At 43.2% G+C, this 13,311-nt stretch overlaps 2 protein-coding genes across 2 annotated transcripts in view; one reads left to right on the forward strand and one right to left on the reverse strand.

The window, feature by feature from the left end:
* The window catches only part of LOC134680285 (bifunctional arginine demethylase and lysyl-hydroxylase PSR), a 359,994-nt gene that overhangs the window by 280,907 nt on the left and 65,776 nt on the right, over positions 1-13,311 (forward strand). The gene's annotated exons all lie outside the window — the stretch shown is intronic.
* LOC134680307 (kinesin-like protein Klp10A) overlaps positions 1-13,311 on the reverse strand; it is an 82,532-nt gene that overhangs the window by 8,280 nt on the left and 60,941 nt on the right. The window contains exons 4-14 of the mRNA XM_063539417.1: positions 10,211-10,374; positions 8,610-8,804; positions 7,993-8,172; positions 7,381-7,526; positions 5,429-5,540; positions 4,498-4,632; positions 3,677-3,832; positions 3,123-3,276; positions 2,460-2,682; positions 1,874-1,985; positions 732-906 (exon numbers count right to left, since the gene is read on the reverse strand). Coding sequence (XP_063395487.1) covers positions 732-906; positions 1,874-1,985; positions 2,460-2,682; positions 3,123-3,276; positions 3,677-3,832; positions 4,498-4,632; positions 5,429-5,540; positions 7,381-7,526; positions 7,993-8,172; positions 8,610-8,804; positions 10,211-10,374 — 1,752 coding nt within the window. The remainder of the gene's footprint in view (positions 1-731; positions 907-1,873; positions 1,986-2,459; positions 2,683-3,122; positions 3,277-3,676; positions 3,833-4,497; positions 4,633-5,428; positions 5,541-7,380; positions 7,527-7,992; positions 8,173-8,609; positions 8,805-10,210; positions 10,375-13,311) is intronic.

Raw genomic sequence — 13,311 nt, forward strand, 5'->3', positions numbered from 1 at the left:
CGCGATCGGCGCGCGCCCTGTTTGACCAGGCTTCGCGTCGGCATCACGCGGCGCGGACGCGGCGCTGCGTCGCGCTCTGTGTGTGGCCAAGCCTTTCGGAATAATTGCGACTTGTATTCTCATGCGGCGCTAAAATTGCAAAATACACATACGGCTCTTTCAATCACGCGTGTCGATCCTAATTCCGATAGCATGCATGTGCCCTTCATATCCTTTATAAATTACATGGAAAGATATAGTCAAAGCTCTGACGTTGACTCTGACAATGTCTGCCCCTGTCTAAGGATTACTTACCGTCCTGGTCCTATGACCATGGTCTCGGAGATCCTGGTCGCAGTCTAGTAAAGCCTCAATCTATACATTGACCATCCTCCTGCTTATTTTGCGTCCAAAAATGTGTTGCCGTAGAGTAGAAGGGCAACTTAACCCCTTACTGCATGTTATAAAAAATATTTGCTTTTTGAACTTTAATAGCTATCAATAGAGTTGAATATCATATCTGCCATACATGGCAGTAAAGGGTTTAAGCTCCGCTGCAAGTCTGAAAATCTGGCGGCCTAGCCAAGTTGACAATCGCTTGCGCTTCGCCATGGAATCGCTTTGTGTCTCTCTATCGGTCTTCCATATTAGTGTGACAGTGAAAGTTGCGTTTCATTAGCTACGGAGCGATAGCGATTGGCATGTTGTCTACGGGGCCTGTCTTTTTCTAACCAGTTATAAATGTAGCTTACCGTCCTGGTCGTAGTCGACGGCCCTGGTGAGCTGCAGCAGCTGCAGGCAGCGCTGCTGCGCGTGCTGCATGTAGTCGGAGATGGCCTTGTGGTTGTCGAGCACCTCGTCCTCGGCGCGCTGCAGCTCGGAGATGGCCTCGTGGAACGTGTACATCTCGGCGGACATGTCGCCCTCCTGGATTATAATCAGCTGTGGTGAGGGGTACGTACAAGTTTGGGATTATAACTGTAGTGCGCCTATGAAAATAAGTAAAAAAAAATATGCGAGCGTTTTTCTTAGATATTTTATCACTAACACCTTATAAAACAAAGTCTCCCGTCGCGTCTCTGTTTGTGTGTTCGTATGCTCGCAATAAACTTAAAAACTACTGAACGGATTTTCATGCGGTTTCTACCTGTCAATAGAGTGATTCTTGAGGAAGGTTTAGGTGTATAATTTGTTAACCCGTACGAAGCCGGGGCGGGTCGGTATTGTTCAATAAGATGCAAATAAACGTTAGAAAGAAAGAAATTAAGCTAATAATAAGTGTTTAAATTGTTTTGGTGTTATTGGTGGGGGTACAAGGTCATTAAGGAATCGCATTACATACAAGGTTCTTTTATGTCTGGCCATAGTTTGCAAGATGAATATGTATATAAACAACTTTTACTTTAGGCGGATCCCGAAATCGTGAAAACAAATCCGCTATCCGAATTGCGAAAGCAAGGATTCTTATAAAAGTAGTTTTGGCTATGTAGTAAACATAGTTATAGCTATGTGTGAATTAACATTTACCATAATAACGTCATCAAGTTCAATATTTACAACAGTATAGTTTGTCCGCTTCTCTAAGATCAAGTACGCCATAGTAAATGTATGCCGAACTTGATCTTAAAAATCGTACAGGCTATAACATTAACTTATTTAACGCCAAACGGCGTATCCATTTGCCGTGCCACTGACGCCACGGGGGTAAAATTTAGTTTTGTGAATAAATAATGCCATCCTAAAAGTGGATTTCAGTTGACTTTCATCAAAAAAACGATCGATGTCAAATGCAGTCTTTGGAGTCGTTGTCACGATTTTGCATTGACGTCATTTGCCGTCTGTAGCGTTCTTAAGGTTAATATCTGGGCATAGCAATAGCAAGCAGTGTACGTACGTTGAGCGAGCGCAGCTGCGCGAGGTCGTCGTGCTCGGGCTCCATCTCCACGTCGGCGGCGGGCGACTCCGCGCGCTGCCGCGACGACTCCGACGTGCCCAGCTCCTTCACTCTGAAAACATACATTTCTCTCGGTAATCTCACTCACTATCACATGAAAACTATTTCCCGGTAAATTACCTCCTCCAAATTACGAGGCTTATGTTTCGGCCCTAGTCTCGGTTACAAAAACACCTTATATATAGTCCTCCTCATCGTTTTCGATGACGGCGACCCCAAATAAACATTATGGACGTTGTCTAGCGTGAGCCCTTATGTGGCTGGCCAGGCCGAACTTGGTCTTAAATATTTTATTGCACGCGTGACTTTAAAGTTGGCCAGATGCGTTGAGCGCGTACACGTAGGAGGGCTTAGGTCTCTCTATCCGTAACTCTCGTAAAAACGCCCTAACTACAAGATAAAACACAATAAAACAACTCGCGGTCACCACATATTAAGTGGTCATTAAATTGCTTAATTTATTAAAAAAAACAGTTCTAGATGAGTTACTTTATGAATTCATTCATTTATTAATTTCAAGTGTTACCTGTCAGCATATCGTAGCGTATTCAACGAGTGTTCACAGGAGTTGAGCGCTGGTGACACCATGGCGATCATACACGTGCGCGACTTGTCGCCGATGAAGCTGTCGCGTAACACTTGCGTCAGCTTCGACGCTCGGAACGGTAAGTGGTTGCCTTTCATGCCTAGCGCCCTGATGCACTCTTTGAGAGCGAGCAGGGATTTGTTGATTTCGGCGCCTTCCATTCCTGCAAGAAAAGAATAATAGGTACAGTCAACAGCGAAGGACAAAATAATAGTTTATTTACTTTTGATGTATGTTTTTTAGTTGTTTCTTCTCATAACTACAAAAATCAAGTAATATTAGTTTCAAAACAGGACTTTGACTTTTGTTATTCAGTTTCTTAACCAAATGACTATTGTTATAGAAAGAGTCAATCAAAACTTAAGTCATGTATCGCGTATTTTTTCGTCGCAACTTCATTACTCTGATTACTTCGATTAGCATTTATTGATAAACAATAACCAAAACGGCTAAGATCTAAAAATTGGACCGAATCTTTTTTGTGTTATCGACTACACACCATCGCCAAGTCGCCAACACTGTTAACTGTCCATCGGTGGACCTTATTACAAAAGGCATAAGGTCCACCGATGAACAGTTAAGAGTGTTGGTATTAGTACGTACTGGTCTGTCTGTTGGCGGAGGAGGTGTCTGCGCCGCGCTCGTTGCCGGCGAGGTCGATGAGCGAGAACTTGCCGTGCACGCGGTGCATGCCCGGCGACCGCACCACGATCTGGAACACCGCGTGCGACCGAGACGAGTTCGAGTTCGCTGACGTCTGCAACACACGACACACACATTGACACTGACTGCCATATAAAAATACTAAACAAATATCAAACACCAAAAGAATCGAAGCTCGCCCCCGTCTACTTCACTGGAGCGCACGAAGAAAACCCGAACTCCGTGGCGCGAGTACAAACCTTACCCGGAAGAATATTCATACTTCATGTTCGTTTTGCCCGCGAAATATCCTAATAATATGGGCCACTTGCACTAACTACTAGTGAATGCACTAACACGGGGTTAACCGGTTAAACATGGAGTTACCATGGTTACCAGTACAATTAACGGCTTAACCGGTTAACCCCGGGTTAGTACAGTACAGTACACAAGTTGACGGACAAAATCTCAGGCAGATACTAAATTAAACCTCGACTACCTCCCTACGACCCTACCTGTCCCGAGGTCCTGGCGGCGTTCCCGTGCTGAATGAGCTTGAGCACCTCGTCCACGTTGTCCACAACCTTCTCCGTGAGGCCAACAATCTGGACTTGCTGCTTGCCGTCTTCCAGCACTCGCAGTTTCGCCTTGTCCGCTAGTAAGTCGAAAACCTGTAATTTAATAATAGATTTTTACAAATATTTCTCGCGAAGAAATTCCAAATCTGGTATGAGCTTAGACGGATTTTTTGATCTCACGACGCCTTATATCGTATCCGTATCCTCAGCAACACATTTTAGGTCACTTTCTCAAACAAAACTCACTTACGATTTCCTCTGGATGATTGGGGCACTCAAAAGCGCTACTCTTTCATTTATTGCTGCTGCTAATTTAGAATTCTAATAAAATAAATTCATCTTACGAAGACTGACTTTTAACTTTTAACTCTTCGCACGTATAGCTTCGCGAGTGAAGGTTATCTTCACGTAATAGGAGGCGGATAATATGAGGCCGAAGCTTTACTTACGGGAACACTCTTGCAATCCTTGGGCTCATCATGACACGTTCTAGAGAGAATCAAGTATTACCTTGCCGGAGGGTATCTCGAAGAAGGTGGCGGAGAAAAAGAGATTAAGAGATTTGTACCTAAAGCCGCTCTACAAAACTACGGTTGCCGTCATATAGCGGCCGTCTCTACACAAAGTAATGGGGCTAAATATGGATGGAGTAGTATTTTGTATGGAGATGGCCGCTATATGACAGCACTGCTATCCTAGGAAACCAGAGCTTAACTGATGTGACCTTGCCTAAAAAATCTAGAAAAATGAAGGGTTACCTTGCCGGAGTAGATCTCGAAGAAGGAAGCAGACACGATGAGGTTGAGGGGCTTGTACTTGGGCGACTTGAGGTACGCGAACACGTCGCGAGCCGCCATCGCGTAGATACCCTTCTTGCAGTCCTGTGTCTTGCCCTACAAAAATAAATACTACTTTAGGGATTTTCACTCTTCTTCTTCTTCCTCGCGTTATCCCGGCATTTTGCCACGGCTCATGAGAGCCTGGGGTCCGCTTGACAACTAATCCCATGATTTGACGTAGACACTAGTTTTTACGAAAGCGACTGCCATCTGACCTTCCAACCCAGAGGGTAAACTAGGCCTTATTGGGATTAGTCCGGTTTCCTCACGATGTTTTCCTTCACCGAAAAGCGACTGGTAAATATCAAATGATATTTCGTACATAAGTTCCGAAAAACTCATTGGTACGAGACGGGGTTTGAACCCGCGACCTCCAGATTGCAAGTCGCACGCTCTCACCGCTGGGCCACCAGCGCTTCGTTAGGGATTTTCACAATTTAATTTTTTTTTTCAAATTTATGTACAGAACCTTCAGATATATCGGAGCGGCTAAAGCGCTCACAAATATCTCGTCCTCTATCCTCGTGCCGCCCACCATACCACATTATAGCTAAGGAAGTTTGAATCTAGTTTTATTTGCAATTGGGTTGAAATAAGTTTGTTCTAAAAATTTGCGAGACAAATGAAAATATACTTTATTTGTTTTAATGAATTTTGACATATCCATCAAAACAGTGTACATCTTGATGAACATTGGGCGGCATGAGGCTATTGTCAGGGCGTTAGAGTGCGTGTTCAGATATTGTGAACACCTTGGCCGCTCCAAATATATCCGATGGCCACTGTACCACTGAACAGTCCCTTTAGTATCTTGTTAAAAATGTTGGGTTTGTAAATAGGTATGTGTTACCTGGAAATCTCCACCCATGGTGTGTGTTTTGCCAGAGCCCGTCTGTCCGTAGGCAAAACACGTCGCCATGCCGCCCTCGAATATCGTCTGCACTAGCGGCTTTGCCGTATATCTGAAAAAGATGTGACGTTTTTTTTTATTCAAATAAATTATCAGTAGGTAAGAATTTGGTATCGTTGTGTATCATTAAAATAAACACACATGATGATATGCCATTCACACTGGTTTAAAATAAAAAATTAAAATTCTTTTACTTCAGACCATAGAAACTTCTTTCTCCACATATAACACCAACTTCACAAGATTTCAATTTAGTAGATTCAGACCATTGTTAACGCCACAAATAGCGTCGCCTGAACATTTCTATTCAGATAAGTTATCTGTCGGGTAATCTTCTGACTATTAAAAATAATGCCATGTCTATTTCGAATAAGGCATTCCTTATGCGATGCAGATACTTCGGACATGTGACGCGACGTGGAAAGCAGGACACGGAGACTTGTTGTCCAGGGACGGCTGATGACTGTAGGTCAAGAGGACATTCTCCAATGCGTTGGATGGATCAGATAAAAGCCCTTACCAACACCCCGCATAACACATGTGCCAGAGAAGCATCTGCCAGGGAGAACTGGCGTAGAATCGCTGGTCGTTCAACGCGACCACGACTGCTCTGCCAAGAGTAATACGACGGAGAGGAATTTCTTAGGAGGGCATTTAGTACTAACTTGTAGACGATCTCGTTGGTGCAGTTGTCGTCGATCGCGTAGTCGAAGCGGAACTTCTGGTTCTCGAGGTACTTGGTGAGGTCCACCTTGTTCTTGGTCTCATGGATACACATCTAGAGTAGGGATAGGATAAGGTGGCAACAAACAGTACTAACTTGTAGACGATCTCGTTGGTGCAGTTGTCGTCGATCGCGTAGTCGAAGCGGAACTTCTGGTTCTCGAGGTACTTGGTGAGGTCCACCTTGTTCTTGGTCTCATGGATACACATATAGAGTACTAGTATTTAGTTGGGGTTTTAGGATTTATTTCATTTGAATGACAGAATTTCTTTCATATGTGCTCAGAAAAATTGATTGTGTGTTACATTAAAAGTAAAGATATTCAATTTTCTGATTTTATATGAAAAAGTCAGAAAATACATTTTCACCTCTAAATCGGTATTGTTTTTTGCTTAAACTGTCTCTCAGTGTTTTTAAATCTTGAGAGCTCATTGCAATCAATCGTGAAAATGAAATAAAACTTTATTCTCAAGAGACTGGTTAGTATACACATAAATCAGTCGATATCAAAGGTTACTATTTGCATTACAGAACAAGTCGCAACATTTTTTTAATCTCAGATATATAAGGTATTATTATTTGTAGTCAACTATGTAACTTACTTCGGGAACATAGTTTTTTAGGCGGCTAAACTTAAAACTTCTCTATCGTAAAGTTGCTCATTTCACAACATTATTTTCAAAAAATCATATCTCTGTAACTACGCAACTTAGGAGGTTGATGTTTTGTGTTATCGATAGCTTATTTATTGTAGATTACTGGGGTATGCATAACTCCATACCCGCCATAAGGTACCTTTGACCTTGGGACGTCACATATAGAGTAGGGATAGGATAAGGTGACAACAAACAGTACTAACTTGTAGACGATCTCGTTGGTGCAGTTGTCGTCGAACGCGTAGTCGAAGCGACCTTCTGGTTCTCGAGGTACTTGGTGAGGTCCACCTTGTTCTTGGTCTCATGGATACACATATAGAGTAGGGATAGGATAAGGTGACAACAAACAGTACTAACTTGTAGACGATCTCGTTGGTGCAGTTGTCGTCGAACGCGTAGTCGAAGCGGAACTTCTGGTTCTCGAGGTACTTGGTGAGGTCCACCTTGTTCTTGGTCTCATGGATACACATATAGAGTAGGGATAGGATAAGGTGACAACAAACAGTACTAACTTGTAGACGATCTCGTTGGTGCAGTTGTCGTCGAACGCGTAGTCGAAGCGGAACTTCTGGTTCTCGAGGTACTTGGTGAGGTCCACCTTGTTCTTGGGCTCGTGGACGATCATCTGGTCGCGCGTGGGCACACTGATCACGTCGACCTGAACATCAATAAAGTTAATACCTACACTAGAAGGCTACGTGAGGCTGCCGAGAAAGACGAAAAAACAATTCGTCGACAGTTGAGTGAAGGAATAGATTATATGCTGGACATGGCCAGGATGGAATAGTAATTTGTATTGGGATGCTTACAAACTGTCTTCGGTAAACTATGCTGCATGAACATATTAACTAGCCTTTTCCTTGTTCCCTTAGTTGCTAGTGAGCCGAGTTAGGCACCGAAGACAAGTAATTTTAATAAGGGGATTGTTTGTCAAGCGGCCGCTTGCGAACACAAACGGTAATCTGATGGTCGTTGCTAATGTGCGCCCTGAACTCGATGCTCATCCTGTACCATCGCCAGGAACTCCTAATTGGGGTTTCGTTTCGAGAGTCATGTTCGAGAGATGTTCAGAAGCCAGTAGAACTCTTCTGCCTATTGCCTACGGATTGCTAAGACGTACTGACCTCTTTTTTCGTAAGCTCCTTCTTGTTGAGTGGCCTCTTGCGCACGCACACGGTGATCTGGTGGTCTTCGACGGGCTCGTTGCCGGTTAGCGGCCTGAACTCGATGCTCTGCTGGTATTCGCGGATCATCGCCAGGAACTCCCAGTTGGGGTTGCCGGGGTCCATGTTCATTAGGGCTTCCTATATAACACAAACAAACACATGAGTGCCGACGTCAGCAAAGTCCTAGATGAATTGGATTCGTGAGGTATTTTCTTTCTCAGAAAATAGTGATGCAGTGTTCAACGTAAGAGTCCTAATTTGGAAACTTAAGGTCGCGGTTCTTCTTCCACACTTCCACTCCACCTTCTTGAAGACGTTGAACCTTCTAAAGAGTATCAGTCACCTAGAAACGCGGTATGACAGTACCTTCTCCTCCTTAAGCTCAGCCTGCCGCTGTCGCCGCTTCTCTCGGTTCTCCTTGAGCCGCTCGACCTCCTTGACGACATTGGACCGCCGCACGGCGCCGCTGGCGACCGCGTGTGGCACGTTCACGGTGCTGGACGCCGCACCGGCGTCCGTGTTGCCACGAGTCAGGCCGCTCGTCGTATTTCCCCTATATGGGGTATCCACAGTACCTTCTCCTCCTTAAGCTCAGCCTGCCGCTGTCGCCGCTTCTCTCGGTTCTCCTTGAGCCGCTCGACCTCTTTGACGACATTGGACCGCCGCACGGCGCCGCTGGCGACCGCGTGTGGCACGTTCACGGTGCTGGACGCCGCTCCGGCGCCCGTGTTGCCACGAGTCAGGCCGCTGTTCGTGTTTGATGCGTTGAACTGCAAACAAACAGTGTGTTATGGAATTGAACTAATCCAGGGTTGGTAATCATGGTATGTCCGACTGGGATGAACATTTTAAATGTTTGAACGCCACCCCTATCCTGTACGGTGCGACGCGTCGTCGTGAACATTGTATGCACGAACGTTAGTATTGGACTGTATCCGCGCGCGTCAGTTTACATCTTTGGCGATCAAAGGGTTGATAGATGAATAAATTAATAAGGGTGGTATTCCATCTGTCCAATATCTAAATCCAATGTTATTGCGTCTCATTCTCTCATTAAGCAAAATGTTAGACAAAATACACATTGGACAAAGAAATGAGATAGGTGGAATGCTGCCCTCAGATAGTGAAATTATACATATGATGAAGTGTGCGTCTATTTTTACTGCGGAGAACATATGAAACTACTGTAATTTAATCGAGTCACTGAACATGGTACATATCGAATTATCGATACCCAAACTACAATTTCGATTATGCGAATATATCCGTCACTGTCAAAATCCTAATGAACTCTAGTGGATCTATTTCTAGGACTAACTAATGTCCAAAACAAGAATGGGGTGAAACCTCTTTGTTCTTGCGGGAAGTTAAGTTGGCAGGTAAGGCCGGCACGACTGAGGCGACGCTGCCGGTGCGCGAGTTGCATGACATTGGTGCCTGCTAGGATTAGAACAAGCCTTGGGAAGGGAACTGGAGGCGTAAAATATGTACTTGATGAACAAGAAATGTTGGGAATAAAAAATATGAATGGGTAAGCCGCCAGGTATTTTTTAATACTCGTACAGGAAGAATTCCTCGTCCATCAACGCCTCTCATACTGCAGTCATACTAAAATGAGTCATATTTAAGCCCGATATATTGTAATAAGGGAACATTGTAGCCTACTCGACCAATTGCCCCTTTTCCTGCATCTGGGGCGTAGGTATTTGCTGGGTTTGTCATATGCTATTGGGAATTCCACAAACCTCCATTTCCACAAACCAATTAATAATAAAATGTACGGACGTAGTATGCCGCGTACGGTACATAGGAAACAGTGGCTTGACAGCGTTTATAAGGAGATATACGAGCCAGGCCATTCGCCTTTGCACTGGCTAATAGAATCAATTCGCCCCAAGTCAGATTTATTTACGGCGCTCCATTCATAACTCATTACAAAACATGGTTTTACATGGGTGCTTAATAGCGAAACAATTCCAAGAAATTTGGGCAATAAATACCCACGCCGACTCTGAAATTAATTTTGCACTCCATGTTGTCTCATATTGTGTAGCGCTCTGTATACTTTATACTCTTGGCTCGTAATTATCTTCAGCCTGTCGTAATATGTCTCGTGCTCTGTACCTTACAGAGCATCAAACAAAAGTAAACCTTACTCATCTACATATAGGCTCACCTGTTGCGTGACTCTGGATACATTAGGCACAGGCGCGGGCGGCTGCGCGGGGGGCGGCACGTTCTCCGCCCCCCGCCGCCCCGTCGTGTCGCCGCCGTGTCCGTTCGTGTAGCCGGGCGCATTGGACATGCGCACCTGGTTGTTGCGCGTCGTCCGAGATGACGCTGGAAAATGAACCGTGTTACTTTGTGATAAAGGGACAAAATAACATCAATGTTAAACCTTCTCCGTCACACAATAACCGCCATTTGTTTGCAATACCCCCATGTGATGAACTGTAGAGCAAATCTTAGAAAATGAAGTATGATATGATGTCACCAACCGATCGATTGTCGCTGGTTGCATTTAATTATCTTTCAGTTGTAGATTAATTCCTTTTTTATGTTTTATATTATATCAACAATCAATCGTGGTTAGACATCCAGAGCGCTTCAATAAAATTAACTAAAAACAATCAGGGTCTGCCAGAGAATTCAAGATCATACGAAAAACTAAATTCTACATTAAGGCGACTACACTGTATTGTCCATGAATCATCTATAATAAGCCTAAATGGCTAACGCAAGAGTGCAAAGGCCGCCCTACGAAACCGTGCTACAAGCTGTGTCCCTTACGTGCTGCGCGTTGCGGGCTGTGTTGCTCCGTTGCGGGCTCTGTCGAGTGCTTGGGCGAGTCGACGAATGCCTCCTTCGGGCCATCGCTTTCTGCCGAGACGGACGCCACCCGCCGTCGGCATCTCAGCCATGAGCAGCACATTGTTCTTTATTGAGATTTATTTGGCATTCTTTGACTAAGCTGCGATAATATTTAGATTTACTCCTTAAACTGCTAGCTCATTTACCTATAACAAATATGTTCGCTAAGGTGGAAATTATTTTGCAAAAACCTAGATTGTCTCAAACACATTTATTCGATTGACCCAAAGTAGTTTGTAGGTTTCCAAAGACCTTAAATAATTTACATTAACAGTTATTAACACAGTTCCGTTAAAACAGTTTAAGGAATAAACCACTTTTATATTGCCCTACCCTAAATCCGAAAGATCAAGTGACATGTGAACCGAGAGACGAATCGTTTGAGACTCGTTGCGTTGGCGCAGCGGTGCGCCATATTAGGATCTGTTTCCGTCAAGGCAATGAACCATGACGCATGCGCGAAGGTGAAGTTGCTCCACACGCGATCTCCAACGATATCTAGATCGAGGAGAAAAAAGACGATCGCTTTTCTGAACAAGAAAATTGAGAAACCAACCGTGACTGATCACACGGTTTCGAGGAAACTGGTTATTTGTTTAATTAGTGACCGCGAAACTATAGCAAAATGTAAGCTGATGTTATTACAGGCGAAAGTGAGTAGGTTTTGCCTTCGCCGTCAACCGACACCCACCCGAGCATTTGCATACCTTCAGATTGTTAGCCGCAGAATGACATAAACTTCACTTTTTGCACGTAATATACACCTGTTTACTTGGGAACTAAACTATTACTGGATTAATCTTGGAATAAACTTTCCATTAGGAATACGATCGCGTGCAAAAACCTGACAGCTGAGATAATAGATATAAATACTTAAAAATGTATGTAAGTATAATTAATTAATTATTTTATCGGTTTGATTCTCAAACCCAATTAATCAGATCAGTGGTTCCAATAAATAAAAAAACATCGAGTTACAGAGTAAGAAAGTATAAATCGCAAGCAGCGAATGAACAGGTCATCATAACAGCGTAGGAACGCGATAGCGGCATTGATCGAAAAACTTTGAAAACTTCTTTGAAGCTAATGGACACTTCTTGGAAAAGAGGGCGATAATAAAGTTCACTAGCCTCGACGTAATAGCAAGTCGAAAGTGATTTCAGCAGTCAGTAAAAACTTTTATGCTACAAGAAAGCTGTAGTTTTATATACCTATACAATAGGTAGAGTCAAAACGAGCTCTCTACAAAGGCAAAGCTTACCCATCACATTCTGAAAGATTGCGCCTTAAACTACAGCTCATTAAATTGATCAACCTTTAGGTAGATGCAGCAAGGACCGTAAGATACGTTTTACAGTCTTGTACTAAAGAAGAAAACTTAATGCAACACTATACTTAGATCATTGGTTTTCAAAGGAAGGGGCAGATCACGAGTGCCAAGGACGCGCAGGTACCCATCCATAAGGCACAAAATAAATTTGGAAACCATTATTCGAGATCCTTCACACAAATAAAACTCAATCCGAAAAACTGACACCAACACAACTGCACTGTAACACAGATGTATTACAAAAGCGCCAGTTGCCTTCGTCTAAGTAAAATTGGAAAATAATTGTCGCCCATTTGGCTCCGTCTTCTGTCCTGGTGAAAAATGGACGGAGTGACGTCACACGATTCAAATAGACGGGTCGATAGTGATTGATTGCGCTGAACTTGGTCTAACTAGAGCCTGAATTTGTAATGACCTAAGAAGCGGAATAACGCGTAATTACACTGTTATCGCAATATCGTCTTTAATTATAAAGTAGAAGGTTTATAATTAAACTGAAGTGATGTTTCATTTTACCTTGTACGATTCGCTAGAAGGTTTCCGTATGCGGTGTTACGCTTCTTTATGGTATTACTAAATGATGTACGAGACAAGTAAAATTAACGTCTAAAATTTGCTTACAAGCTTTGATCAATTCGCAACAACCCAAGAACATTTTAAGTTTATGAATTGAATCCCACCCACAACGCTCGAAGTGGTCGCAATCATAATAAACCAAAGCAAGTGCTTTCAGAACACGTTAAATCGGAACAATGTTCTAACATAAATTGAATTTCACCATTAAATTGCAGTTAACTTCGTATAGTTGTAATTTGGCGGACTATTAGGGCATTTTCATTTAACTTGTACAAGTTAAGCGCGACTTAAGTCGTTTTTCGGTAACGTCTAACCGTTACATTCCTGACAAAATTTATGGGATTTGACATTGACCGTCAGTTTAGTAACGATTGCTAACCGGCCGTTAAAGGTGTTCAATTAATTGAAAATACCCAATAATGTAATTTTTTTTTTGTATAAATTGACTACTTCCACGATAAGATACTCTACTTATAATTAAATAAATAAGAAACAAACAC

This window comes from Cydia fagiglandana, chromosome 3, assembly GCF_963556715.1.
Source record: "Cydia fagiglandana chromosome 3, ilCydFagi1.1, whole genome shotgun sequence".
Classification (NCBI taxonomy): domain Eukaryota; kingdom Metazoa; phylum Arthropoda; class Insecta; order Lepidoptera; family Tortricidae; genus Cydia; species Cydia fagiglandana.